At 47.9% G+C, this 25,541-nt stretch overlaps 2 protein-coding genes across 4 annotated transcripts; one reads left to right on the plus strand and one right to left on the minus strand.

Moving 5' to 3' along the window:
- The first annotated feature begins 2,803 nt into the window (after nucleotides 1–2,803).
- On the plus strand, nucleotides 2,804–6,730 carry LOC125535308. 3 transcript variants are annotated; one of them, XM_048698364.1, is made up of 4 exons: nucleotides 2,806–4,148; nucleotides 4,739–5,636; nucleotides 5,714–5,776; nucleotides 6,619–6,730. In XM_048698364.1, exon 1 carries the CDS (start codon nucleotides 2,915–2,917, stop codon nucleotides 4,142–4,144), a length of 1,230 nt encoding a protein of 409 aa, XP_048554321.1. In that variant the 5' UTR covers nucleotides 2,806–2,914; the 3' UTR covers nucleotides 4,145–4,148; nucleotides 4,739–5,636; nucleotides 5,714–5,776; nucleotides 6,619–6,730. The 3 variants fall into 3 exon arrangements, with proteins under 3 accessions (XP_048554322.1, XP_048554321.1, XP_048554319.1); XM_048698365.1 differs by having other exon boundaries at nucleotides 2,804–4,148; nucleotides 5,620–5,776; XM_048698362.1 differs by having other exon boundaries at nucleotides 4,739–5,776.
- Nucleotides 6,731–7,868: 1,138 nt separating this feature from the next.
- On the minus strand, nucleotides 7,869–10,683 carry LOC125535307 (cytochrome P450 81Q32-like). The gene is made up of 2 exons (XM_048698361.1): nucleotides 9,308–10,683; nucleotides 7,869–8,707 (listed from the first exon to the last, which is right to left on the minus strand). The coding sequence occupies exons 1-2, from the start codon at nucleotides 10,256–10,258 to the stop codon at nucleotides 8,093–8,095; spliced, it is 1,566 nt and encodes a 521-aa protein (XP_048554318.1). The 5' UTR covers nucleotides 10,259–10,683; the 3' UTR covers nucleotides 7,869–8,092.
- Nucleotides 10,684–25,541: the final 14,858 nt, after the last annotated feature.

Below are 25,541 nucleotides of genomic sequence, written 5' to 3' on the forward strand. Positions count from 1 at the left end.
GGCTTCGAAAGTTTTTGATGGATTTGCTGGTGGTTGATAAACCAGTGCCGGTTGTCCTTATGAACTGTGACAATCAAACAGTGATTGCCAAGGCTAAGAGTTCAAAGGATAACATGAAATCCACAAAGCACATAAGAAGAAGATTGAAATCTGTCAGAAAATCAAGAAACTCTGGAGTAATAGCGTTGGATTATATCCAGACGGCTAAGAATCTGGCAGACCCTTTTACGAAAGGGCTATCACGGATTGCGATACAAAATGCATCGAGGGAGATGGGTATGAGACCCACGTAAGTTGCCATGGGGGTAACCCAACCTATGTGATCGGAGATCCCGTGAATTAGGACCTGGAAAAACAATCCAGCGATCAACTGAGGAGAGTATCCTTAATAAACCCACTCCGTTGGAGATGTAGTAATACTCTTAATTCTGTAAGGCAGGCTGACTTTTGTCTTAATGTGTTCCAAAGCTTATGTAAGCAAGATGCTAACCTACAGAGCATTCTTTGGAGGAACACACCTATGTGAGTCCGACTGCTGGTCACAGTCTATGAGATTGGGTAATCTCTAGTAAGCTCATGAGAAGGTACGGAGTATGACTAATAGGCTCCACGCGTGGGGTTTAGCCTTCAGCAGCCATGTATCAGCTGACAATAGGCGAAACTTCTGCATGCCAAACTGACAATTCAAGGCATAGTCCATTGTTCAGTTGTGAAGAAGCCTAATCCTGTTGCTCCAGGTGGAAGTTCAACTTAACGGTCTCCACTGAAACTTCTGGTATATCAAACATTGTTTGGAACAGTTGACAAACTTATGTGCCTCGAGATCTGATGGGGGATTGTTGGATTATGGATGGGCTTAGGCCCATATAAGACACTAATCCCTGGTTAATCTCTAAGGCCCATGCATGTGTACGGCAAGTGGTGGGAAGTGTGAGAAGTTTAGTCCCATACTGCTACAGCAAGAAGAGTGAGGACCTCTTTATAAAGACTGCTCTACCACTTGCTATTGGGAGCTTGGGAATAGGAGCTGTACACGCGCGCTCCTCCTCCTCCGCCGCCCGCCTCGCCTCGCCACGCCACGCCTCGTCATAATGCGCGCGCGCGCCGCGGGTTGCGGGAATGAGCCGAGCCGAAGCTTATTTTTGCCGCTCAGGAATGGTTAATTAATTGTTAATTAATTAACGAGTCGCTTATGGAAGCGCCATTGTCCGAGACGTTGGACCGTGGGCTGTTCACGGACTCGGTCGTGGGCCTGGCCCAGGCCCATCTACCTGACGGCCTATATAAGAAGGCACTGGCCAGTGGAGTGAACCCTAACTCAATTCACTCACTCCCTCTCGTACAACCCTAGCCGTCAGCTACTGTTCCTCTCTCTGTGCTGCTTCCGGCGATCCCATCCCGACGACCGCGTGCACGGTTGGTCGGGAGAGCAGGTGCCTCCAGAACCCTGTCGTTCGAGATCCTGCCCGGGAGAACGGCAAGACTGCAGGTTCGAATCCTATCCCCGCCTAATCATAGTCAAAATCTGAGTTTGATCCTGGCTCAGAAGGAACGCTAGCTATATGCTTAACACATGCAAGTCGAACGTTGTTTTCGGGGAGCTGGGCAGAAGGAAAAGAGGCTCCTAGCTAAAGTTGTCTCGCCCTGCTTCAAAACTACAGGGCGCGCGCTACGGCTTTGACCTAACGGCCTCCGTTTGCTGGAATCGGAATAGTTGAGAACAAAGTGGCGAACGGGGGATTCGGGCCGCCACTTCTCTGAAAGCATGGTTCTTGCCTCCCTCTCTCCTCCCTCCTTGGAGCTCGTCCATTCGTTGGGTGATCCCTTGCTCTCACGTTCGAGTGTTTGCTCGTCGTTTAGGCCGGTGAGTTACATTTTTGCTCCCCCTTGTTTTTCACTCGCTTAATTCGGAAGAGGAAAACGACAGCAGCTAAAGTGAGAAATAAACAACTGCTCGGAAAGCTTCGGTTTGAGCGTTGGTTTTGATGACAGTGCTTGGTCCATAGTGCTTGGTCCATAGATGGGGCGTCCTATCCGATGGATGAATGAGGAGCCTCTGTCGAGTAGTGAAATGATAGGATTCTGCTTTTCGGTTAAACCGAAACACAAGTCGGCGATTCAAGCCAAGAGTGCGGGCACCTTAAGAGCGGTCAAAGCTAGAAGCTATATCATGACTGCTGGAACGAAAGTAGGTTTTTGGGGAGCGTCTCGACGCGACTGCTCCCGGTCCGCCCCCAACTTCGTCTGCCTCTGCTTCCACTACTTCCCCTGCATCGACACCATGGCCGACGACGCCGCCTCCAAGAAGAAGGCCACGGACGACGCCGAGGCTGCTGCTATCGCCGCCGCGTTGGCCTAGCCAACCGGAGGGTATGATCTGTTCATCCCTCGTTTACTCGTACTTATGCTAGCCGTATATGTGTTGCTCATAGATGGTTCAATTCTATGTTCTGTACGTGCTAGTATGCTTAGGTATCGCTATGAGATGCATACCTTTTATGCCATGCTTACTGTTTACTTGTGGATAAGTCTAATCGGAAAAGTGCTAATATTTCCAACATCAGGTACGGGCACATGACAAATCAAACATTTTTCATGACAAGTTCAGTGATGCAAGGATGACAATTTTAGTTGGCAAAGATGACAACCTTTTTTTTTACAACTTCATGCTTTAGTGCGCGTCGGGCCAAACTAGAGTAAGCCACCGCTATATTATCGGCGAGTGGGCCAAAACTAGCAGCCTAGGCCCATGAGCCCATACGCAGGAACCGGCTTCCCGAGCCCAATCGACCTCTTTCTGGGGCAACACGAGGCGGCAACCCGGCCGACCATTCTCGTCCCCTCCCCACCCTTCTCCTCTCCGTCGCCGTAGAACGTAGATCCACCGCCGCCGCCGCTGCCGACGACGACGACGATGGGCTGCCTGCTGGCGCTCACCGACGACCTCCTCGCGGACATCCTCATCCGCCTGCCGTCGCCGGCGGACCTCGCGCGCGCCTCCGCCTCCTGCGCCTCGCTCCGCCGCGTCGTCACCTCCCCGCGGTTCCTCCGCCGGGTCCGCTCCCTCCACGCCCCGCCCCCGCTCGGCGTCTTCGTCCCCGACGCCGCCGCCGGGTTCTTCCCCCCCCCCCCCCCCCCCCCCCCCGCCCCCCCCCCCCCCCCCCCCGCCCTCGCCGCCGACTTCTCCTTCGCCTTCCTCCCGGCCCCCGCGCGCGCGTGGCTCGTCCGCGACCACCGCGACGGCCGCTTCCTCCTCGACCGCGCCGCGCCGGCCGGCTCCACGGCCTTCACCGAGGTCGCCGTCTGCGACCCGCTCTCCCGGCGCTGCCTCCTGCTCCCGCCCATCCCCGACGCCCTCGCCGCCTCCGTGGACAACCCCTACCTCCAGCGCGGCGGCGACGACGGGGGGCTCCAGTCGCGCAGCAACGAGATCTTCCTGGCCTCCCGCGGCAACGACGACCGCGGCGAGGAGCTGCCGCTCGCCGTCATCTGGATGGCCTGCTGCCGAGGGAAGCTGGTCGCGTTCTACTTCTGCTCTGGATCTCGGGAATGGAGCGCGCTTTCGCCGCCGGTGCACCACGCGCTGAGCATGCGGAGGGTCATGGGCGTCCGACTGGGGCAACGCAACCATGCCCATGGGTGCTTCTACTGGATGATAACTCTCACCCGGAGGTGGCTCGTGCTGGACGCCCGCAAAATGGAGTTCTCCATCCTCGACATTTCTCCTGTCCTGGCAGGCCGCTCGATGATGTTCAGTAATCAGATCACCACTCTGGAGTCAGGGGAAGGCAGGACAACCGTTGTGGTTTCGGATCTTTTTAGGGCGGATAAAAGATGTGTCCTCTACTTTTATTCGTTCATGCATTTCAGTGACCGGTGGCAGCTGCAGAACAAGATCACCTTGCCCGAGGAATGGGGAGACCGGTTTCGAGGCATCATAGGTGCATTTGAGGGCTGCTTATACATAAAACTAGATCATCCAAAGCAGAATTTGGGAGATCCTGTTGAGCAAAATGTCACATACTTTTGGTTCGATCTCAAGACTATGCAGGTTGGTAGGTTCACTGAGATAAGTTCTGCTACTGTGAACGAAGCCTACCTTTACATGGGGTTTCCCCCATCACTGTCACTTCCTAGTGTTTGATGCGGTAAGCTTGTTCTCTCTTCCTGTTTTTTTTTTCATTTTATAGTTTAGCGTTATGCCATACTAGATTATTTCATTATATAGTTTAGCGTTATGCCATACTAGATTACTAGTGTTGTTTGATAGTATGGTTATGTCTTCTGGAGAATCTCAAAATTTTCTGTCCTCATAATTGTACATCTTTCAACCTGTAAATTTTTATAGATTGCTCTAGAATCACAACAAAATGATGAAAACAACTCATGCTAGATAATTCACAGTAGTTAGGATGCTTCAAAGTTCTAATCATCAGCCGCACATCTAAAACGTGTTGTTTTCGTCATCTTGTAAGATACTGAAGTTATGGGTACTGCCAGAAAGAATGTTTCTGCTGATTAATGAACACTTCTCAGTTTTTCATCTCATGGTTTAATGTATCTAATTCACAATCAGAACCAGCATTCTGTTTCATTCTTGAATTCCATGCTAGTTGATGCAAGGAACAAAAGGGCTTCATCTTTATTGGCTTTCAGATGCTTAACCGTGACATGGTTTAAGGGTTCTATGTCACCACATTTTATTGAACTCTTATTGATATGCAAAATTCTACTGTAGATGGACGACCGATTTCTGGATTGGCTGGTTCATTGGAGCTGGAAAAGGGTGCATGAGTAATGTGTCACTCTTTACAGCCTCACTGTCTTTACTAGCATTTTTGTATCGGTACAACTGTTATGGGGGAATTGTTGCAGCCCTGGAAGTGGGGAATAGAAGAGGATTCACTTGGATTCATTTTTGAGGAACACCAATTCAAGAGGATTTGGATGGATCATTTAATGTTTCATTGTTCCCATACAGTCGTACCAGCAGTTATGTGTCACAGCTAGGGTCTGATCGAGCCCAGTCGAGTGTTGATGCATGCAAATTTCAGCTGTATGCATTAGTTCCTAGTTGGAGTTTTGCCTTCAACCATTAGATTTCCTGAGGTTCAATGTTGTATGTACTATGTAGTGCTTTTGTTAGATTGAGGTGTCGTATTTATTTCCATATACACTTTAGAAAAATTCTACTTTGCAAGGTGTAGTACTGTATTCCATATACATTTACCTGAAATGCCAGTGGTACTAATAGTATTTGTACTAAGGCCATCTATATTCTAGGTGAGGAATGGACAGTCAGTGAGGCTAATGAGTCATGGGCTCGAAAACCATGCATAATGGTGCTTCTACTAGATTGTTCCTCTCATGCGGAAGTGTACTGTAATAGATATGCAAACAATGGGGTTCACCATCTTGACAATCTTGTTATCATGTCAGACTATATAGCTGCATTCAATTAATCAGATAATTTCACAGAAGCCAGGACAAAGTCGTTACCAATATTGTCTACGATTTCTTTCTGCTGGATGAAGCATGTCTAATTTTTCTGTATGTTCATGCATAAGTCTGCCAAGTGGCATTTGCTGAACGTGATCACCTTGTGAATTGTGGCTTCAGTTTATGGACATCACAAGGTGCATGCATATCCCAAGGAATTCAGCATATGAGAGTGGAACATCCGGCTGAATATTTCTTGCTTTATGTTTGTCAGAATTGCATTTCTACAACCGTTTCCCCATCATTGCCGGTTTTGTCACTCTCAGTATATGATGTGGTAAGTTTGCTCCTGTTCCTTTTCTTCTCGTTCACAGACTCTGTTTGATGGTATTATGTGGTCTTATAATGGATGTTTGTGGTAGTTTTGATACTGAAATAATATTTGTTCTACTGAACTATAAAATCTTGGTGGTTTTAGAGGCGACATAAAAAAACAGAATAAATGCCCCTAATTTTTGTAAAACAAGACATTTTAACTCCGTTTGTGTTGTGCTATCTCTAACTGAAAATCACTGAAATCGTTGTCTCGAATTCTTTCAAGCAGCACATAATCTTTGTACTAATCATGCATTGCTACACTATGGTATGTACTATGTAGCTATCATGTATCCACTATTGAGCTTGCACAATGGACAGGATGATATTTAAACCACAATTATTGAGCTTGCACAATGGACAGGATAATATTTAAACCACAACTAGCATCAAACATTGCTGCAGTTAACACATAGTAGAATGTATCTACTAAGATAATAGACATGCACAGTTGATGCAAAGTACAATAGATCAATAGACTATCCGTTGTTTCATGAGGGGCATTTAGCCTTGATTCCTTCTATATGTTGATACATGAGCTAAGATTAAATCCGTATAAGGTGGGACTTCCTAATGGATGCTCTTTGATATATGCGGCATATCATCTTGCTATTGTCCTGTTCACCTTCCTCCTAAGCACATCCATTCCTTGTGTGTGTTTGCATCCTTATTTCATCCTCAAAGATGAGTGCATCCTTCATTTGGGGTAAAATTACATTTGTTCTTCGGTGACACATGGTATGTTTATGAATGTGTTGAAAATTAACCCTAACTTCGTTATTTCTGTAACATCGCATCCTACAGACGTGGATTGACATCACTGAGTGGGGACATGACAACTGCTAACCATTCATTAACGATGGCAGAAGCAACATAGAGGATAGTGACTATCGTTGGCACAGGAGACCTACTGGAAGAACAAGAGCTGTAGTATATCATGGAAACCCTTTGCTTCTATCCTATGGCCCTACCCCAGTATGAATCATCCAGCCATGAACTACTCTATTCACTGGCTTCCTGGTAGTAACAATGCTTGTGTTGAACGTGAACCATGAAGCAAAGCAACCTGATCATCTGGCAGTTGCTGTTTGATTTGAGTTCTCTAGTAAGGTGGTGGCTCTTGCGCTGGGTAAGTGTAGACTTGAGAAGAGGACCGGTGGTTAGGGATTGATGCTGCTGAATGTTGTTGTATCTGAAGCTTTGTGGATGTGTTGAATGGACTTCAGGTAAAAATGTTTCCTACCATGGAGAGAATGGACAATAAGCCACATATTATCTATTTGGTGATTGGATTGGAAATCCTCAAACCCGGGCTGTCAATATTTGTGTCATTTGAAAAATTACCTGTCTTCATGCCACATTCAAGTACGTCCTGGTCAACCTTGAGGCCCATCTTATTGGTCTCAGTTGAGTGACTGGAAACTATTCTACCAGGCACCAGCCTCTGTTTTTTTTTTTTTGAAAAATAAGGCCCCGCCCCGGCTCCACATTTTATATATGAAACCAAACAAACCACAGACTACCAGCCTGTGGTAAGCGGGTTCATTCTACTATAAAGATTATGGGAAATGTTATTGTGCAGACGTTCCCTAGTAGGGCATGGCAAAACAAACCTTTTTTTATGGCAATTTATGTTGTCATGAGGATGAGAAATTCCTTCAGGAAGCACGGCAAATTCTGACAAAAAACTGACCCGGGTGGATTTGCCATGCTTGCTAAAGAAATTTGCCAGCCGCAGACAACACAAATTGCCATGAAAATCATTCGCATTGCCATGCCTCACAGCGAACGTTTGCTGGTTCTAGCGGTCCAGGTTTATTACTTATGGAGTTTGTCATTGCTATTAAAGCATGGACATGCTCGAGTAGCCATACCTGACTTTATTTCTTATATCATGTTTAGGTGCTCCAGTTGATTTTCTTTGTGCTTGAGGTGCATTACTCTACTGTCTCCACTCGTAGTTTCTGTATTTTTTTTCTTCATGCACGTCTAAAGTTTTTCTTCGTCGCTTCTCCCTAACCTCTGGTTCTTCTTATGTAACAGGGTTTTGGATCTGGTACGAACTAAGAAATACTGATGCGGAACATCCATTCTACATGATCATCTTGTGATCTGGTACGAACTAAGAACCACTCGTGCTGGGGTATACATTCTACATGGTCTGCTTGTGATTAAGAGCAGTTGATGATACCAAAGGTAACTTCCTGATTCTCCTGCCTCCCGAAATTGTGCTTTTATTAGTGAATTTTCTCAGAAATGAACAGCCCGTGTTCCTTTCCTAGAGTGCCCTTAGCACCGGTGTCATCTCTGCACGAGGCCAGTACAAAGCCTCCAAAGGTACAGCCATGGGCATGGTCAGCCCTGACCCTTCAGCCATGTCAACCTCCTCGTCGCCGACCCTCCTCCACTCGAAGCACTGCACCAGCGTGCCCAGCGCGAGCCCGACCATCTTCACGCCGAGCGCCTCCCCTGGGCACCCTCTCCGCCCCATTCCGAATGGCAGCATCCACTTTCCCTCGCCCCTCCCGCCTTCAAACCTCTCTGGCGAGAACCTTGCCGGTTCCTCCCACACACGCGCATCCCTGTGCATCGTGTGGATGTTGACAAGGAGCATGGTTCCCGCTGGGATGTCGTAGCCTGCGATGGAGCAGGCGGCGGAGGACTCGTGTGGGGCGAGGAGCGGGGCGATTGGGTGCAGCCGGAGGATCTCCGTGATGATGCACTGGAGGTAGGGCAGGCTGGGAAGGTCGGCTTCCTCCATGAGGCGCCCCGTGCCGACGACCTCGTCGAGCTCCACCCTTGCCTTCGCCATGGCGTTTGGGTGGTTCAGAAGCTCTGCCATGCCCCATTCGATGGTGCTCGACGAGGTGTCCGTGCCGGTTTGAAGGATGCTCTGTTGCAGCAAAGATTGACATGGTGAGCTGCTGGTGTCTATGTGCAGTGTGTTGAGGATGATGAAGATCATGTGTAACGGCACAATGTGATTTATTAATGTGCTCTGAGCAATCAATAGAAGTCCTGGGAAATTGCTAGAAGCTGGTGAAACAGTTTGTTATACATTATCATAAATAAATTGTAGACATATGATGCTCAGTTCATAATGTGGATAATCTGGTAGACTGGTTGTTACCCACATGTCATGCACTGATGCTAACTACAGTATTATCCAAAAAAATGCCGCAAAGTTATTTTAAAATTGCTTCATTATAACGCACACATAAAAGTCTGTCCGGCATCAAGGAAATTTGGATGTGGATGGGAAGACTAGTTGACAATATTTGATAAGGATGTGATTAGGATGGATGAACCACCAAATGAAGCTCCTGAGCCACCTAATTAAATAGCCAACCAAGTCACTGGACTGGACTTGGACTGCCTCGAAGATTCCATCACGATTCTCAACACTAATTTTAACAGCTACAGTAGTTTCAAAATTGCTTTGCTCGTTAATGAAATGCAGCCTGAATGCTGATGCAGAGTTTCTTGTGCTCACCAGGCAGAGCGCTCTGATGACCTTGTCGCTGTACGCCTCCGGATCGGCCGCCTGCATGTCCAGCAGGTCGCCGACCATCGTCCGGCCGCCGCGGCTCTTCCCCTTGCCATCGTCGAAGGAGGCGCGGTGCTCGTCGATGAGCCGCTGCGCCCACTCGTTGCGCTTCCGGGCCAGCCGCACCGCCCGCCGCCTGGCGCCGCCGATGTCCAGCACGCCGAGCACCGGCAGGAAGTCCTGCAGGTTGGACGCGCCGTGCATCGCGAAGTACTCGCGCACCATCTTCCGGAACCTGGCGGCCTCCTCCGCCTCCGACTCCGGCACGTCCCCCTCGCCGCCGTAGTACCGCTTCCCGGCGATCATCCGCGCCACCACGTTCAGCGCCAGCTCGAACGCCCGCGCCTTCACGTCGGCGCGCGCGGGGCTCGGCTCCGACGCCCCGTCGGCGGCAGCCTCGAGGAAGAGGCGGCGCGCGGCGAGGCGGACCTCGTCGCCGCGGACGGCGGCGGAGCGGAGGAGGCTGCCCGCGGAGAGCACCTCGACGGTGGCGATGCGGCGGAGGTTGCGCCAGTTGGCGCCGTAGCTGGAGGAGCCCAGCGTGGTGTAACCGTTGGAGAGGTGCCGCGCTGAGGGTAGCCGGGGCCGGTTGGCGAAGACCACGTCGTGAGCCGTCAGGCACTCCTCGGCGGCTGCCGGGTCGGTGATGTGGAGCACGCGGCGGGAGCCGAAGCGGAGGAGCAGCACCGGCCCGTGTGCCGCGGCGAGGTTGGCCAGCGCGCGGTGGAGCGGCTTCTTGAAGAGGTGCAGGTGGCCGATGACCGGCAGGGACGGCGGGCTCGGCGGCAGCCGGAGGCCGCGCTCGCGCCTGCTTTTGGTGAGGAGTAGGAGGAGAACGAAGAAGAGGGCCGTGGCGAGCGAGAGGGGCAGGTAGGAGAGCGTCCCGGCGTCCGCCATGGATGGATCTTGGAGGTCAGCGACGGTGACGCGATGGGGGAACGGTGGTCTGGCGCTCGTGGACTGGCTGGAGCTTGCCTACAGCGTGGGATTAAACAAGGAGTTTTGCTACAGTTACGGACTCAATTCTATGGACTACAACCTACAGGCTGATGTGTGTACGGCCGATTGAATATCAGGGGAGCCCGCAGTTGAAGTCAGAGGGACGGGGGAGATTAATGTGGCGACACGTAGTCCCGTACGCCTTTTTCGTGACTATTTGCCCGTAAGTCTAGGATTTTCGTTAAACAAGAGGCTAGTGCGGAGCTCGTGGACGGCCTGATGGAATCAAGAAGGCCATTTGTTTAATCAATCTGATTTGCTTTACATGCGTGTACCTTAATTAGTCGGACATCATCCAGGTAAATAGGCTAAAAATGAGGTTAAAGAAGGCTAAAAATGGTCAAGGTAGCATCCCCATGAGTTAACTTCATGTACCACATGTTTCACCAAATTGACACATTTTACCCAATTTTGAGAAAATTCTCAATTTGTAGAGACAATAGCCAAAATGCCACTATGAGAAACCAGGCTTGCCAAAATACCACTATGAAAAACTGACTTGCCAATATAGCACTGCCCTTTCAATTTTTCCTAGCCAAAATACCACTAGTGCCTAACTGAGACTAACATCATCCAAAAAAATCTTATATGCCTTTACCTGTTCACACCCGAAGCTTACATTTGAGTAACAAAAGAGCAACTAGAATGCAGCACTCAACAGCAAATTATCAAGTAAACAAGACCAGCTGAACATAATCTCACTTTGCATAAATCAACATCAATACAGCAATATTTGGGCAGCATTTTGACACCATTTTCGCAGCATTTCGGCAACATTTCGACAACATTTAAACATAATCTCAATTTACATCATTGAACATATATATAACAGCATTTTAACAACATTTTGACAGCATTTCAGCAGAATTTTGACAGTATTTCAGCAACATTTGACAACAATTCAGCATAATCTCAATTTGCATAATGGTTCAACATAAGATAACATTAACAATAATAAAGATAGCAACAACACATCATGGTTTAAACAAAGATAGCATCAACACATCATGGTTCACACCACCACCCTTCATCATGGTTCTCGCAACCATAAGCAAAAGATCATTCTTCTCCCAACCAATGCACTAAACTCGCCATAGAGGGCTAGGAGCAGCAGTTTTGCTCCTTGTAGACGCACACGGAGGTGTAGAAGCGATTGCAATAGCTGCTGTCCTCTGCCTGGTCATTGGACTTGTAGGAGTATCAAGTTGAGTACCTTGCTTAGTTGGTGTCTTAGGAGAAGTAGTTGCAATGCTTGCTTGAGCCTTTGATTTTTTCCTACAGTTCAAAACAATATTGTTAGTAATTAACATTCAAGGCATTTTGGTAACAATGTGAGGAATGGCATCATGAAATTAATATACAAATGAAAGAAATTAGACTCATGAAAGAAATGCCATGGATGAGTATCATTAAAGTAGTATATAAGTGAAAGAAATTAAACTCATGAAAGACATACCGTGGAGGAGTAGCATCTCGGTCCGCGTCACTTTCCATCTCTGGCTCCTTGCAAGTCTTTTGAAGATGGCCTAATGCTCCACACCTTTTGCATTTATGTTTTCTGCAGGTTCCACCTTCAGTGTAATTTTTTACCCTCCTAGTTCTTGAACGTCCAACACTCTTAGTAAGTTTGGGAGGGATCATATCAAAACCAGGATTTACCTTGGGCCATTGGGACCTGCCCCTAATTGGCATGAGAATTCCCTCATATGCTGGTTGGAATCTTGCCACTGAGAAGCACCCATCAACATAATCCTCTAGTTTGGCTTTTTTCGAAAATATGAACCGGAGAGCATGTGTGCATGGTTTACCACAAATATGCCATCTCCTATAAGAGCACTCTTTTTTCTCCAAGTTAACAGTGTGCCTCCAACCATTTCCCGAAATCTCAGCTATATTTGGCGATGCTCTTGCTTCCAAATAATGCAGCCCCTTACTTTTTAAATTCAACTCCTTTATCACACTAGGCAGTATGTAACCTAGCAACGCTTCAGCAACAGCTCTCCTTTTCTCAAACAAAATCATTATCATTTCCCTAAGGTTGTCCAAAATCTCAACAAGTGCAAGTTGCTTCACATCCTTAATCCAATTGTTGAAAACCTCTGCCAAATTATTGCTAACATACTCAACTTTTGTCATTGCTGAAAATTTGCTTCTTGTCCACACATGGTTGTGATGCATGTTCAAATATGCTATTGCTTCAGCGCTTTGTGCTTGTATTTCTGCCATTAGTGAATCATGCTTCTCTACCTCATATGTCCAAGCTGCAGGCCACATATTATCAAGTATGTCACCTTTGAATTTTTCTTGAAGTTAAGCATCAGATGCATCATGCATTCTCTATGTTCACAATTTGGGTAGACCTTAGATATGGCGTTCTCCAACCCCTTACATGCATCTGTATGGATTGCAAGCCCTTCTGGCTCTCCAATGGCCAATTTCAGCTGCTCCATGAACCATACCCAATTTTCTGTATTTTCTTTCTCAAATATTCCAAATGCTACCGGGAACATCCAACTATGTCCATCTACACCAATTGCGGTCGCCAATTGTCCAGTGTATTTCCCACTAAGAAAAGTTGCATCAACCCCCAAATATGGTCTACACCCTGCTAAAAACCCATCAATGCATGGCTTGAAGGCAATGAACAACCTATTGAAAACATGCACAATTTCACCTTTCTTGTTGGTAGTTGTTTTTATGTCTATCTCAAATGTACTTCCAGGATTGGCTGCCAACAATTCAGCTCTAAAGTTTCACAACAACTGAAAATTCTCCTTATATGTACATTCTAATTGATCCTTTGCACGAGCTCTCCCTTTCCAAACATCGGTGTATTGAAGCTTAATATCATACTCCCTTTGTAAACGTTCTCTAAGCTGTTTTGCACTCACCGTGGCATTCTCTTCAAGTGCAGCCTTCCCTTTTTCAGCAAGCCAATCTCTATTTGCCATTCCTTTGCTGCAATTTTTGCTCCCACAAGTATGTTCGAAGGGAAGTTTCTTTACCTACAATAACATCAAGGAACATAAATGTCAAATAAATAACAATAGAAAGAAACAAATCAACAATAACATGTACCAAAGCAAGAAGGAAACAATAGTATTAATCATACCATGAAAGTGTTAGTGTTCGGTAACTTGGAGGCATGTATCCTCCATGGACAATCCTCGTCGGTGCAATTAGCCCTGAATCTCCTAGTATCACTATATTGTGTGTTAAAGGACCAATCTTCTCTAATTGCTAGTTGTCTCAATGCAACTCTAAATGCTTTGGAGTTAAGAAATGTGGCTCCTACTTCAAGACGAGGATTTTTTTATCATGGATATAAGTAGGAGCCACATTGTTCGCAAGTAAAGTCTCATCATCCCCTCGCACATGATGTGGATCATAAGAGTTGTCAACATCCAGTGTTCCCAATGGTACTCTTGCAACCTTTGGCTGGGCACTTTTCTGTGGCTCGGCATTCTCCTTTGACTCTACATTCTCCTCATGCAAATAGGTGTTCTCCTCATCGCATCCCACGGGCTCATCATCCTCGTACTCCCCTTCATAGGCTTGCTTCGTCCAAGCAAAGAATGGAGCATGAACCGGCTGATCATCCATTCCCTCGGCCATGAAAGAAGCATGTTCATTGTGTTGTTGTTTTCTCTCAATGGTCACACCGAACCTTACTATTTTTGTCTTAGAACATCTATTAAATAGCTCAGCTATCTCTGATTCAGAGATCAACAGGACGGTGTTATCTCCGGTTCCATACCAAATGGTCATCCTTTGATCAGTAGACCACTTAAACTTCTCCTCCACAACCTCCTTTATTCGCGCCACAGACAAGTCCCGACCGGCCATGAAATCCCATGTTTTGCCCCTTCTGTACACTCGTTTGCCGTCTACAATCGTCAAATAAGACTGAACATCTATTTCTACTTTGTAATCGCCCATAGAATCGTCTCTGAAACACATAAACACAACACTAAATCTGCTGCACTTGCAACGAAAAAAAACATGGAAACAGGGGGGAAAACTGTACCTCATGCTGTTGTGGATGTAGTGGTAGAAATTTGGTGCAGGGAGAGGATCCAGTCGAGGGGCGGGACGAGGAAGAGGGGCGGGTGAGCGTACAGGTGGGACGAGGCAGAGGAGGGCCAAGCTTTGAGCCGGCGGTGGCCCAGCCCTCGGATCGATGGGCGCCGGGCTGCCCAGCCACGGATCGCGGGCGGCGGAGGGGGCGGCGGAGTGGGAGGCGGAGGGGGGAGGGGGATGGGCGCGGGAGAGGTTCAGACGGAGAGGTGCCGGCGGGGGCTGCGCACTCGCGCCGCCATGGGTGTTGCGTGCAATTGGGCTGGAGAGGAAGAGGTCGTGGGTGGGTGTTAGGTCTTGTGAGGGTAATTTTGGAATAGCCAAAAAACTGACAAGATGCTAACAGTTTGACTAACGGAAAATATTTGACAACTAACGGAAGTGCTATTTTGACAACAAAAAAATGAGAAGACAGTGCTATATTGGCAAGTCAGTTTTTCATAGTGGTAATTTGACAAGTCCAGTTTCTCATAGTGGCATTTTGGCTATTGTCTCCAATTTGTACCCCCATTGACTGACGTTGTGGGCATTTTACCACATGTGCCCCATGTCCCACATTTCCCCCCAATTTGATGGTGACTGGACGTGCCATGTAGGCTATTTTATTTTAAGATTTTATTGTCTGGTTTTAGCTACTGCAGAAAGCTGGCCCAGTGTGATTTCGGTAGGAGTGGGTCCTACCTGTCAGCAGAAGAAAGTCTCCTCACCTTTCCCTTTCGCACCGGGCTCACTCAACCATGCCATCCGACGCAGGCAAAAGGCGGTGCCGCCACACCACCTCTCCTACGGCCTGGAGGAGTCTGAGAGCATCTCCAGCTGTTGGTCTCTCCAGGACGCATAAAAATCGCCCCTTGGAGGCGAGCCGGCGATACAATCGGCGTTGGGGGCGGTTTTGCGCCCAGTCGTCGTCCCCAGACACCGAAATTGGCCCATTTTTCAGCCCCATTTCGGCAAATAAAGGGCCCATATGGGCGAGAATAGGCCCATATTCGGCGTGGTTCGCCGTGTCTCGGCGTTCAATTATCAACGTAATTTTTTTTTATCACATATTTCATCACAGAAAAATCAAATACTTCAACAAAATAGTACAACAACAAATAGTTCAATACAAATTATATAGTTCAACAAATAAAAACTCATATTTCATCACACGTCGCGCCCGGCGTCCCCCTTGAGCCTCCATAGGTGCTCAATCAGATCTTTCTGCAGTTGATGATGCACCTGTGGGTCTCGGATCTCCTGACGCATACTGAGATAGGCAGTCCAGGTTGCCGGTAGCTGGTGATCAGCTTCGGCTAGAGGACTCTGCCTGTAGTATGGTTCAATGTCAAACACTGGGTCTTCTTACTCGCTCTCGATGATCATGTTGTGCAAGATGACACAACAAGTCATAATCTCCCGCATTTGATCTTTCGACCAGGTCTGAGGGGGTATCGGACAACAGCAAATCGAGATTGGAGCACACCAAATGCCCGCTCGACATCCTTCCTGCAAGCCTCCTGAATCTTCGCAAACCAGGCGTTCTTGCCTCCTCACACAGGGTTTGAGATCGTCTTCACAAATGTCGACCATCTCGGATAGATGCCATCAGCTAGATAGTACCCCTTGTTGTAGTGCCGCCCATTGATCTCGAAGTTCACCGGAGGAGAATGACCTTCAACAAGCTTGGCAAAGACAGGAGAGCACTGCAGCATGTTGATGTCATTGTGAGTTCCTGGCATACCAAAGGAGTGCCAAATCCAGAGGTCCTGTGTGGCCAACGCCTCAAGTACCACACTGCAACCGCCTTTGGCGCCTTTGTACATCCCCTGCCAAGCAAATGGGCAATTTTTCCATTTTCAATGCATGCAGTCGATGCTTCCAAGCATCCCAGGAAATCCTCTTGCTGCATTCTGTGCTAGGATCCGAGCAGTGTCTTCCGCATTGGGTGTTCTCAAGTATTGCGGTTCAAACACTGCCACCACTGCCCGATAGAACTTATAGAAACACTCTATGCTGGTGGACTCGGCCATGCGCCCATAGTTGTCGAGTGAATCACCGGGAGCTCCGTATGCAAGCATTCTCATCGCTGTCGTGCACTTCTGGATGGAGGTGAATCCAACTTTGCCGGTGCAATCCATCTTGTACTTGAAGTAGTTGTCGAACTCCCGGATGGAATTCACAATCCTGAGGAAGAGCTTTTGGCTCATCCGATAACGGGGCCGAAATGTTTTCTCGCCGTGAAGTGGAGCATCAGCGAAGTAGTCAGAGTAGAGCATGCAGTAGCCTTCGAGACGATGCCGGCTCTTTGCTTTCACCCGCCCCGGCGCCGAGCCACCTCGCCGCGGCTTTTCATTGCTCGCCAGCAGCTGGGCGAGGGTGACGAGCACCATGAGATGCTCTTCTTCCTGGACGTCGGCCTCGGCTTCCTCCTCCAGCAGCGCGGCGAGCGCTTCCTCGTCATCCGAGTCCATCGATGAGGCAGGCAAATTGCCGAACACCTTGTGCCTGGTGGGCGTGTACCCGCCGCTAAACTGCCCCTCCGCGGCCGGAAACGCCCAGCTGCTGTTGGAGGGGCTGCCACGGCGAAGCTCTGCTATTTTTCCGGCGGGGAATGGCTATCTAACGGTGAAGGGCGGCGGGCGGCGCCGGGATATAGCTAGTGGCGGCCGAGGGCGCGGGGGATGGGAGGCGAGTCGGGAAAGAAAACCTTGACTTTTCATCTGACGGTGTGGGCCAACCGCGCTTTTTCCTTGCGCCGGAGCCCCCAATTGCCTCCCAGTGCGCCGGGTTCGGCCTGTGACCGCCTGGCGGAAAAAAGAGCCGAACCGGCTCTTTTCGGCGTCCTGAGACGCGACTGGGGTGTTTTTTTGGCGTCGGCTCCAAAAAAATGGCCTGGAAGAGCTTGTTGGTGACGCGGCTGGAGATGCTCTCATGCTAGTTGCCCATGCGTGGCATCACGTGGTTGCAGGCGTCGTCCGTGTGCGTGTGTGCGCTCTCAGGCCGTGCGTTCATGTGATAGAGAAGGTTGCAGCAGGCCGCGTCCATGTGGCAATGGAGGCGGCCGGGAGGTGCTGGAGGGCGGGACAGCGGCCGGCGTTCGTGTGAAAGAGAAGGCAGTGGTAGTTGCCGGTGGCCAGATCGATGTACACACGTGCGGCGGAGAGTGCAACCATGAGAGCGTTGATGTCGGGGGAGAGGTCTTGGTGCTTGGAACGGGCGGGCGAGGTGCAGGTGCATGGCTTCCTTGTAGCGTCCCAGTTCCCATTCTTGAAGATCTTATCATTTCTGTTTACTTGAACCTATCAATAGACATAGGACCCCCCAGCCACTGGAATCCATCGGTTTCTATCTCAATTCGTCATTTGAACTGATCCAAATATTCTTGCGTCCCATGATCAGAATCCAGCTCTATTTACGCCGGCAGCATATCCAAAGCTAACATGATTTGGGAACGACTAGAATAAAAGAAGAGCTTCACGTGAAAAAAAATAGAAAATTAGATCTGGGCCGTCTTAATTGGGGTGAGTGGTACAGATTATGGTCGTGGGATATATGCGGACAGTTAGCAATAAGGACCCTCGATTCTGATTAATTTGCTCCCGATATCCTCCTCCGAACGCGACCGCGAGTCACCCTCGCCCATCTCCCTCCCGCTTGCAGACGGTAGCGGGGCAGTAGCGACACCCGAGATCCGCATCCTCCTCATCTCCGGCAACAGCAGCAGCTCGCCTATGGCAAGCCGGTGTTGGGCTACTCACCCCCTTCCCCTCTCAGGCCCAGGAGCAACACGTCGGTGTGATCCGTGCCTCCGTCCCCTCTCAAGGTCCTAGCTCGCCGGCGACAAGCCGGTGGTGGGCTTCCCCTTCGCCTCTCACGCTCAACATCAAGGTATACTACGATCCTCCCATTCCCCCCTCTCCCATATAGATTTATGTATGCGCATTTGTCAAAGATCTGCGATGGCAGATGAGGGGTCGAGAAGAAGGCTGGCTTAATGACGCGGTTCATGGTGACATTAAATCCAGAGCAATTGCACACATGGCACTAATGGGGTACCATGTGAAATCACCGAAATATCAATTGGATTACGCGGTGACGGCAATTACATGTTGTATTATCGTTATATATGGGCATGTGATTTATGGATCTGGATTCTTCTTTGGATGACTCATGCTACTTATAGAGTGCTCCTAGATTAATACGAGAACCAATAAAAATCATGGATAACCTTCCATGAAAACAGGAACAGAATGCATGCTTAGATAGCTGATGCCTGATGCTAATCTGAACCTAAAGTCAAATGATGCCATGTTTTAGCCTGTAGATCATTAATCTGTTGATGCTTTGGTTACATTGATTGTGAGACATGCTAAGGTTATGTCATCTGTATTCTAAAGTATACAACGCAAGGGGTTTGAATGGTTTAGTGGGGAGAGTGAACCCTTTAGTGACCTAGTGCCTATAAGATTATGTATGCCAATTTTGGCACTATCCAAAGTTGCCAGTATTTGGCAAATCAAGTGCCAAGTTTTTGTCTCATGCCAAATTTTGGCCCCAATCCAATCCCAAAATCTTTATATTTTTGTAGTATTCTGTTGTAAATGTTCATTGCTAGTATTCTGCTGTAAATGCTATTCTATACTCAGCATATATGAATACTGGACGAGTGCAGCGTTGATCTTTTACTCAGTATATATGAATACAAAGCAGCCAACCCACCCTTCTCCCCTGTGCGTGCTCAGGCGCCCCGCCGCCGGCCAAGACCACCAGCCACCGCGGGCCGCCCCGCAATACTCGTCGCCTCGCCGGCCTTCAGCGGTCCGCCGCCGGATCGAGCTCCACCGCCGTCGGAAACTCTCAGATCTGGCGGGTGTCATCAACCTCGGGCCGCCCCCGCCTCCGCCTCGTCCGCCCGAGGGGCGCCTCGCAGCCCACCTGCGGCGAGCTCTGGCACGACCATGCCACAACAGCTAGGGTTCTTGCCGCGCCGGCCAAGACCACCAGTAGCCGTGGGCCTCCACCGTCGGCCGAGACCACCAGCTGTCGCGGGCCTCCACCGTCAGCCGAGACCACCAGCCGCCGCGGGCCTCCACCGTCGGCCAAGACCACCAGCCGCCGCCAGCAGCTCGACCCGTCGCCCCGTCTCCTTCTCCAACTCTGTGGCTCACTGTCAGGACGGCAGAAGGGAACAGGTGGAGTGGCTTGTAGCCGGCCGGCATGCTGATGCCTAGCAGCAGGTCCTTGCCGGAGTGCATCGTAGCCAGCCTCCCGACCGCGGCTCCCGGTGTCGGAGATGGGCGAGGCGACGACCTGGACGCCGCCTCCCAGTGCCAGAGGCGGGCGACAGCCTCGATGCCCAGGGAGCCCGAGCTCGAGGATGGCCTGCTGCGGGTGGGGTGAGGCGGTCGGCAAGGGCCTGATTGCTTTTCCTATTCAAATTGAAGGGTGCCTATGCAAAAATACCAGGGACTATTTGGTAATGTCATATCACACTTTGTCTAGACCAACCGTTACGCCACATCAGCTTTTGCGGGACCAACCTGTCATAATTGAGGTTAAATTGCCCAAAGAGACTGATCATTTTTGCAAAAAAAAATTAGGCCGAGAAACAATGGTTTCTGGCAAAAAATCGTAAACCAATGTTTTTTGCAAACCTATGCTTCAATGTGGTGGTTTTATTCACTCGTTCATGGAAGTAAGATGAGCGTAATCTTTTCTCTCTATCTTAAGTCGCTCCTCTTCTTGAACGCACATAGCCGTGAGCTCACCCATGATCCACTTCTCCTGTGTGTTATAGTTGATCTTGAATGGACCAAACTCCACAGGAAGGGAAGTCATAATGAAATGAACCAAAAAGCCCTCAGAAATCTCCATGTCCATGCCCTTTAATTTTGCGGCCATATCGTTCATAGTCATAATATGTTCTCTCACAGCGCTTGCACCATCACACTTAGTCGTGAGCATTTTCATGATCAGCGTACTGACATAGACTTTTGTGGATTCTTTAAACTGTTCCTCCACCGATGCCAGATAAGTCTTAGCACATTCAGAATCGGGGATAGCTCCCCTAACCCCAAGAGTAATTATGCTTTTCATGATCATGAGGGACAATCGATTGGAGCGCTCCCACTCCTCCTTGTTAGCCTCATAAACCTTAGTTTTCCGAGCAAGGTTTTCATCATCAGATGACAAGGGAACTGGAGCCTTCTCCCTAAGTGCGTAGTCAAGATCCATGACTCCAAGGTTAATGGAAATCTGCTCCTTCCATGTAGGAAAGTTAGTCCCATTGAGGTGCTCAATTGAGTTCAGGAGCCCAGAAAATAGTGATGGGTTCAAAGCTGAATAAAACATAAATAATATGGATATCAAAATTATGAATTACGAAAATATCCATCTTAATGTTATGAGAAAACCAGATCGGATAAGCAGAGTGAGTTAGCTCTGCAAGGACGGCACCGATGCAAAGTGGTCGGCGCCACCGTGAGGCGCGCGACGGCGGTGGCAGCGCCACCATGAGGCGCACGGCAGCGGCAGCACGGCCTGAGGCACACGGCAGCGTGGCGCGAGCACAACCAGATGTGCTCGGCTACAGCAGTATCACCCTGAGGCGGACGGCGGTTGTGACACCACCGCTGATGTGCGTGAGTGTGGCCTAATTACGTGAATTTTCAGGCAAGTTCTATGACACAGATTGATCTACTGCCAATTTTCCTCAAATAGATTCATGTGATTAGATCCAACTGGCTACTGATACCAAATGTTAGAGATATTGCTGGGATTATGCAATTGCTAATCAGATCTTATCTAATACACATGAACACTACTCGATTTGATGCGGAAATTAGTGGACAGTAGTGTGTTTATACCTCGTTTGGAGAGGCCATCTCGGTGGAGGAAGTGGAGTCCGATGACGAACTGCAGCAACGTAGTAGATCACTCTGGCACCTTGCCGGAGTAAGGACAGGCCTTCACGTCAACGTCCAACGCACTCCCGATTGGATTTGGAGTGAATTTTGGAGGGCACTGTTATCCTAAACGATACAACGATCAAATAGGTGCAGGGGTGCCCTCCTTTATATATAGCGCTGTATATGACGTGTGACCTAACCATATTAGTAACTAGATGACACCCCGCACGTTGTTGCGGGAACTGTTGAAAGAAAAATGGGATATGTTAGACAAATGAAATAGAAATAATTTGGACATACTTTTAGCCATAGTGTTTCTTGGCTAAAATAAAACCATTTCATGAGATTTAACAATGCAGAACTGGGTAGAAAATGCATAACATTTCCTTTCAAAACCATATTTACATTAGTGGTTTCATTTCCCACTGGCAAAATATTGTGGCCCTGCCAAGCATTTGTGCATCAAAAACCTCTCACCCACAAAGAATAAATAAATATACCACAAATCAGATAGGCATTTGAGATTTGCTTCAGAGCTGGTAATGATTCTTCTTAGTTGGCCATATCATAGCTCACTGCTTATATTCATGGCGAAGACAACAAACAATCACCTCCATTAACAGGAACAGAGAGTTGGCACTTGAAAAGTGGAAAAAATAATAGCGTGTAAGAGTTGATGACAGTGAGAACAGAATTTGCCAGTTCGGGTTGTCCCATATTTCTACACATAAAAACCAAACCCCTGCTACATCTAGTGACGGCAATATTATACAACAATTAGCGTGAAAGAAGTTTCACGATAAAATAAAATGGTGATGCAATTTTGACTTAATAAGGTAAGACCAATCAAGGGAGAAAGCTTTTATACTTAGCACGGTGATTAACTTTTGGTCAATAATTGAACAGACAATTCATAACCATATTATGCATTCAATATTGTATTCTAGGTAATATTGCAGGTCTATAATATTCATGGTTTGGGAAGTCAGGATAACCTGTTCTGGAACAAAGGCATGTATGCAAACCGAACAAATATGACAATGAACAGAGAATAGTGAACTAAATCTTACTGATTCCGCAAAGCTGAACATAATTAGATTAAAGGTGTTGAACTAAAGCAGTTCTATAGGAGTCAAAGAATAACAATCTGTAAGGATAAATAAAGGAGGGCATGCTCTTACTTCTATAGAATTGAATGAAGATTTGCTTCAGAGGTGGTAATGATTCTTCTTAGTTGCCCACACCGGAGTACTATTTTTAGGTCCATGCAAGACTAATGAGAATTGAATGGAAATAATAGTCTGACCGTCCTTCGACTATTTTTGCATCATCTTCCTTCAACTGCTCAGATCTATACTTGTCAACACTCTCGGGTTCGCATATATGTGGAAGTAACTCACACCATTAAAACATGTGAATGATTGGAAGAGAACTACTCCAGAGAAAAGGTTTCTTTACCCTGTAATCCAGACCAAAGTAACCTGCAAACACCAACATATTTTGAGTATTCAGAAATATGTTCAAACCACATCAGTAATTAAAAATAGTAGATGTATTGAACAACAAAGAAGATTATGGACATCATACCATCAAAAGAGATTTGTGCATTTTGTAAGACTTATTCAGAGGTCTTCTTTAGCAAGGGGCAATACAGAGTGTGCAAATTTATGCAATCATACGAACAAAATGGCGCAGAAAGAGTTACCTTTAGTGGATGGTCACAAAGAAATTCAGTAACATTATTGATTCCACCTACTGGAGCAAATAAAGTCAATAGCAAATATGCAGCTTGACTGCTGGTGTCTCTTCTCATCACAATAGATCAACGGCGGAGCTATGTTGAAGGTTGAGGGGGCTGTGGCCCCCCCAACCCATGTGCAATTTTTCTACTAGGTATGTAATCGCGTGCCCTGCAGCTCTTGGATGGCACATGCACATATACGTAGAAGGCCGATGGATTTCTTGCCTAGCTAAGACTCAACCAATCACGTACGTGCAAAGCTAAGACTCAACCAAGCAGCCAAGCAACTTAATCGATATCTTGGCTAGCTGTAGATGTATGCATGTGAACCTGGGCTTTCACTAGGGCTAATACCGGATCGATTGATCTGACTCTCTCAACGGAACTCGCGTCAACTTAGGAGGTCAAGACGGAGGAACAAGGGCACTCCTGAGATGGTCGTCTTTGGTTCTTCGCCACTAGCCGGTGGTCGTCGATGTAGGCCAGCCGGCACGCCACTCCTCGTCGCAGGCCGCCCCCCATACGATCTTGTCTACTTAATTTTGCAAGTGCCATCTACCCAGCTTAATTAAACTCTAAACTACTGGATCCCTTTTTGCAATGTTGCTCATACGAGTAAATTGGGGGCAACACTAAATTTTGGAATATCCTGTTTTATTTTAGCAATTAGTATGCTTATTCATTTGACCTAATTTGGGGTATTTTAACGGAATTCAGTGTCTTCCTAGTTTGAACGCTAAGCGGCAACGTGTATATTTCGATGTGTTTAGTTCTCTTATGAAGCATATATATTCCTAATCATACATTTATTTTGCGATAAATATGGGTAATATAAGTATAAATTTTCCTGAAGGCTACAAGTTCTTGTTTGTTGAAGTTGTTTTTTCCTTGTCTTTGCCCCCCATAGATTCTTGTCAAGCTCCGCCACTGCAGTAGATCATAATGCAGTTGTCTTGAAAAGCTGTTTGAAGCAGCAGCTCTCCTCCTCCTGACCATGCCAACACTTCCGTTGGCTGCTACAGTGCTACTACTACTTGCTGCAGTGCAGCCTAGTCGATTAGGTGGATGGTGATGCTAGTGCGTGGGATAGATGGCCTCCAAGCTCTGCATCGAAGGAAAAGAAGAGACGGATCAAGTGGCATGGGTGAGCGTGGAGGGGAAGGGTATTAATGTTCAGAGAAGATGTTACTGTAGGTAAGCACACGTCAAAAGCAACAGCAGTGGGCGGGCGGTGTGTGTCCTGACGCTGTCGAGCGGCCAGTGGGAGGAGGAGGCCACGGCTGCGAGCAGTGTCGCCAAACGGCTCGAACACGACCACCGAGAAGGCCGCCGGTGAGCCGTCGCTCCGCCTCGCACCAGTCTGAACCTTGACCTGGAGCTCAACCTTGCCGTCTCATCTTCTTGGCTCGGATGTGATCGACGCCAACGGCTCCAACGCGACCAGCGAGAAGGCCGTTGCTCCGGCGAGCTGTCGCCCCGCCTCGCCACCATTCTGAACTTTTACCTGAAGCTCGACCTCGCCGTCTCATCTCCTTAGCTCTGATGTGATCGATTGACGGGTCACTGTATAAATATAGAGTTGCATCCTTTCCACTTCCGTGTTATAATGGACTTTAGAGAAGATGGAAGTGGGGGAGAAGTTCTGTGGAGAAGGTAGGAGGTCGCGAAGGAGAGGCGGCGCTGCCTGAGGTCGCGGGCCTGGTGAAGAGGAAGCGTGGGACGGGGAACCTCTTGGGGGAAAAAACGTCCCCAACAAAACGGTGCGGTGTGTAATCCTCTTCCTCTATAGAAAAAAAGGTGGGATGACTCAGATAATAGAAAAAAAACTTGATGATGTGGCAGATTAGCTGATGTGGATGGCTACATGTTGATCACTGATGTGGACATGTTGCATGTTGAGAAAAATAGGTTAGTGAGAATGGACTATTTAGGTATTATAGATTAGCCCCCCAATCACAGGCACAAATTAGTGTTAATCCCCTAATTAACGAATGGGCCCACTTTGACTTAGGGTAATTAACATATTAACCATTTAATCACATAATTTTCTAACAATAACAATAACGAGAATGATGGGAGAATAGAGTATGATGTTTTTTAACCATGCAAAACAGCTACCTGTGAATTCATTAAGGAAGAAGAAGAAACAACATCAAACAAACGCACAAATCATACAAGCGACGCAACCCAAACTAAAAAAAAGTTTAAAACAATCTAAGGATCACTAACCAAGAGTCGGCAATCTGCGACTCGAGAGAAACAGACTACCCAGACTAGGACAAGAGCACACAAGGCATGAGAGCGAGAATAATCCACTACAAGAGCCAACCACAACCAGCTTCAATAGTCTTTCTAGAGATTTCAACAACTGACTATATACGGAACAAAATAAGTGAATCTACAATTTAGAATATGTCTATACATCCCTATGTGGTAGTTCATTTAAAATCTTTAAAAAGACAAATATTTAGGA

The sequence above is a fragment of the Triticum urartu genome, chromosome 2 (assembly GCF_003073215.2).
Source record: "Triticum urartu cultivar G1812 chromosome 2, Tu2.1, whole genome shotgun sequence".
In the NCBI taxonomy this organism is placed as follows: Eukaryota; Viridiplantae; Streptophyta; class Magnoliopsida; order Poales; family Poaceae; genus Triticum; species Triticum urartu.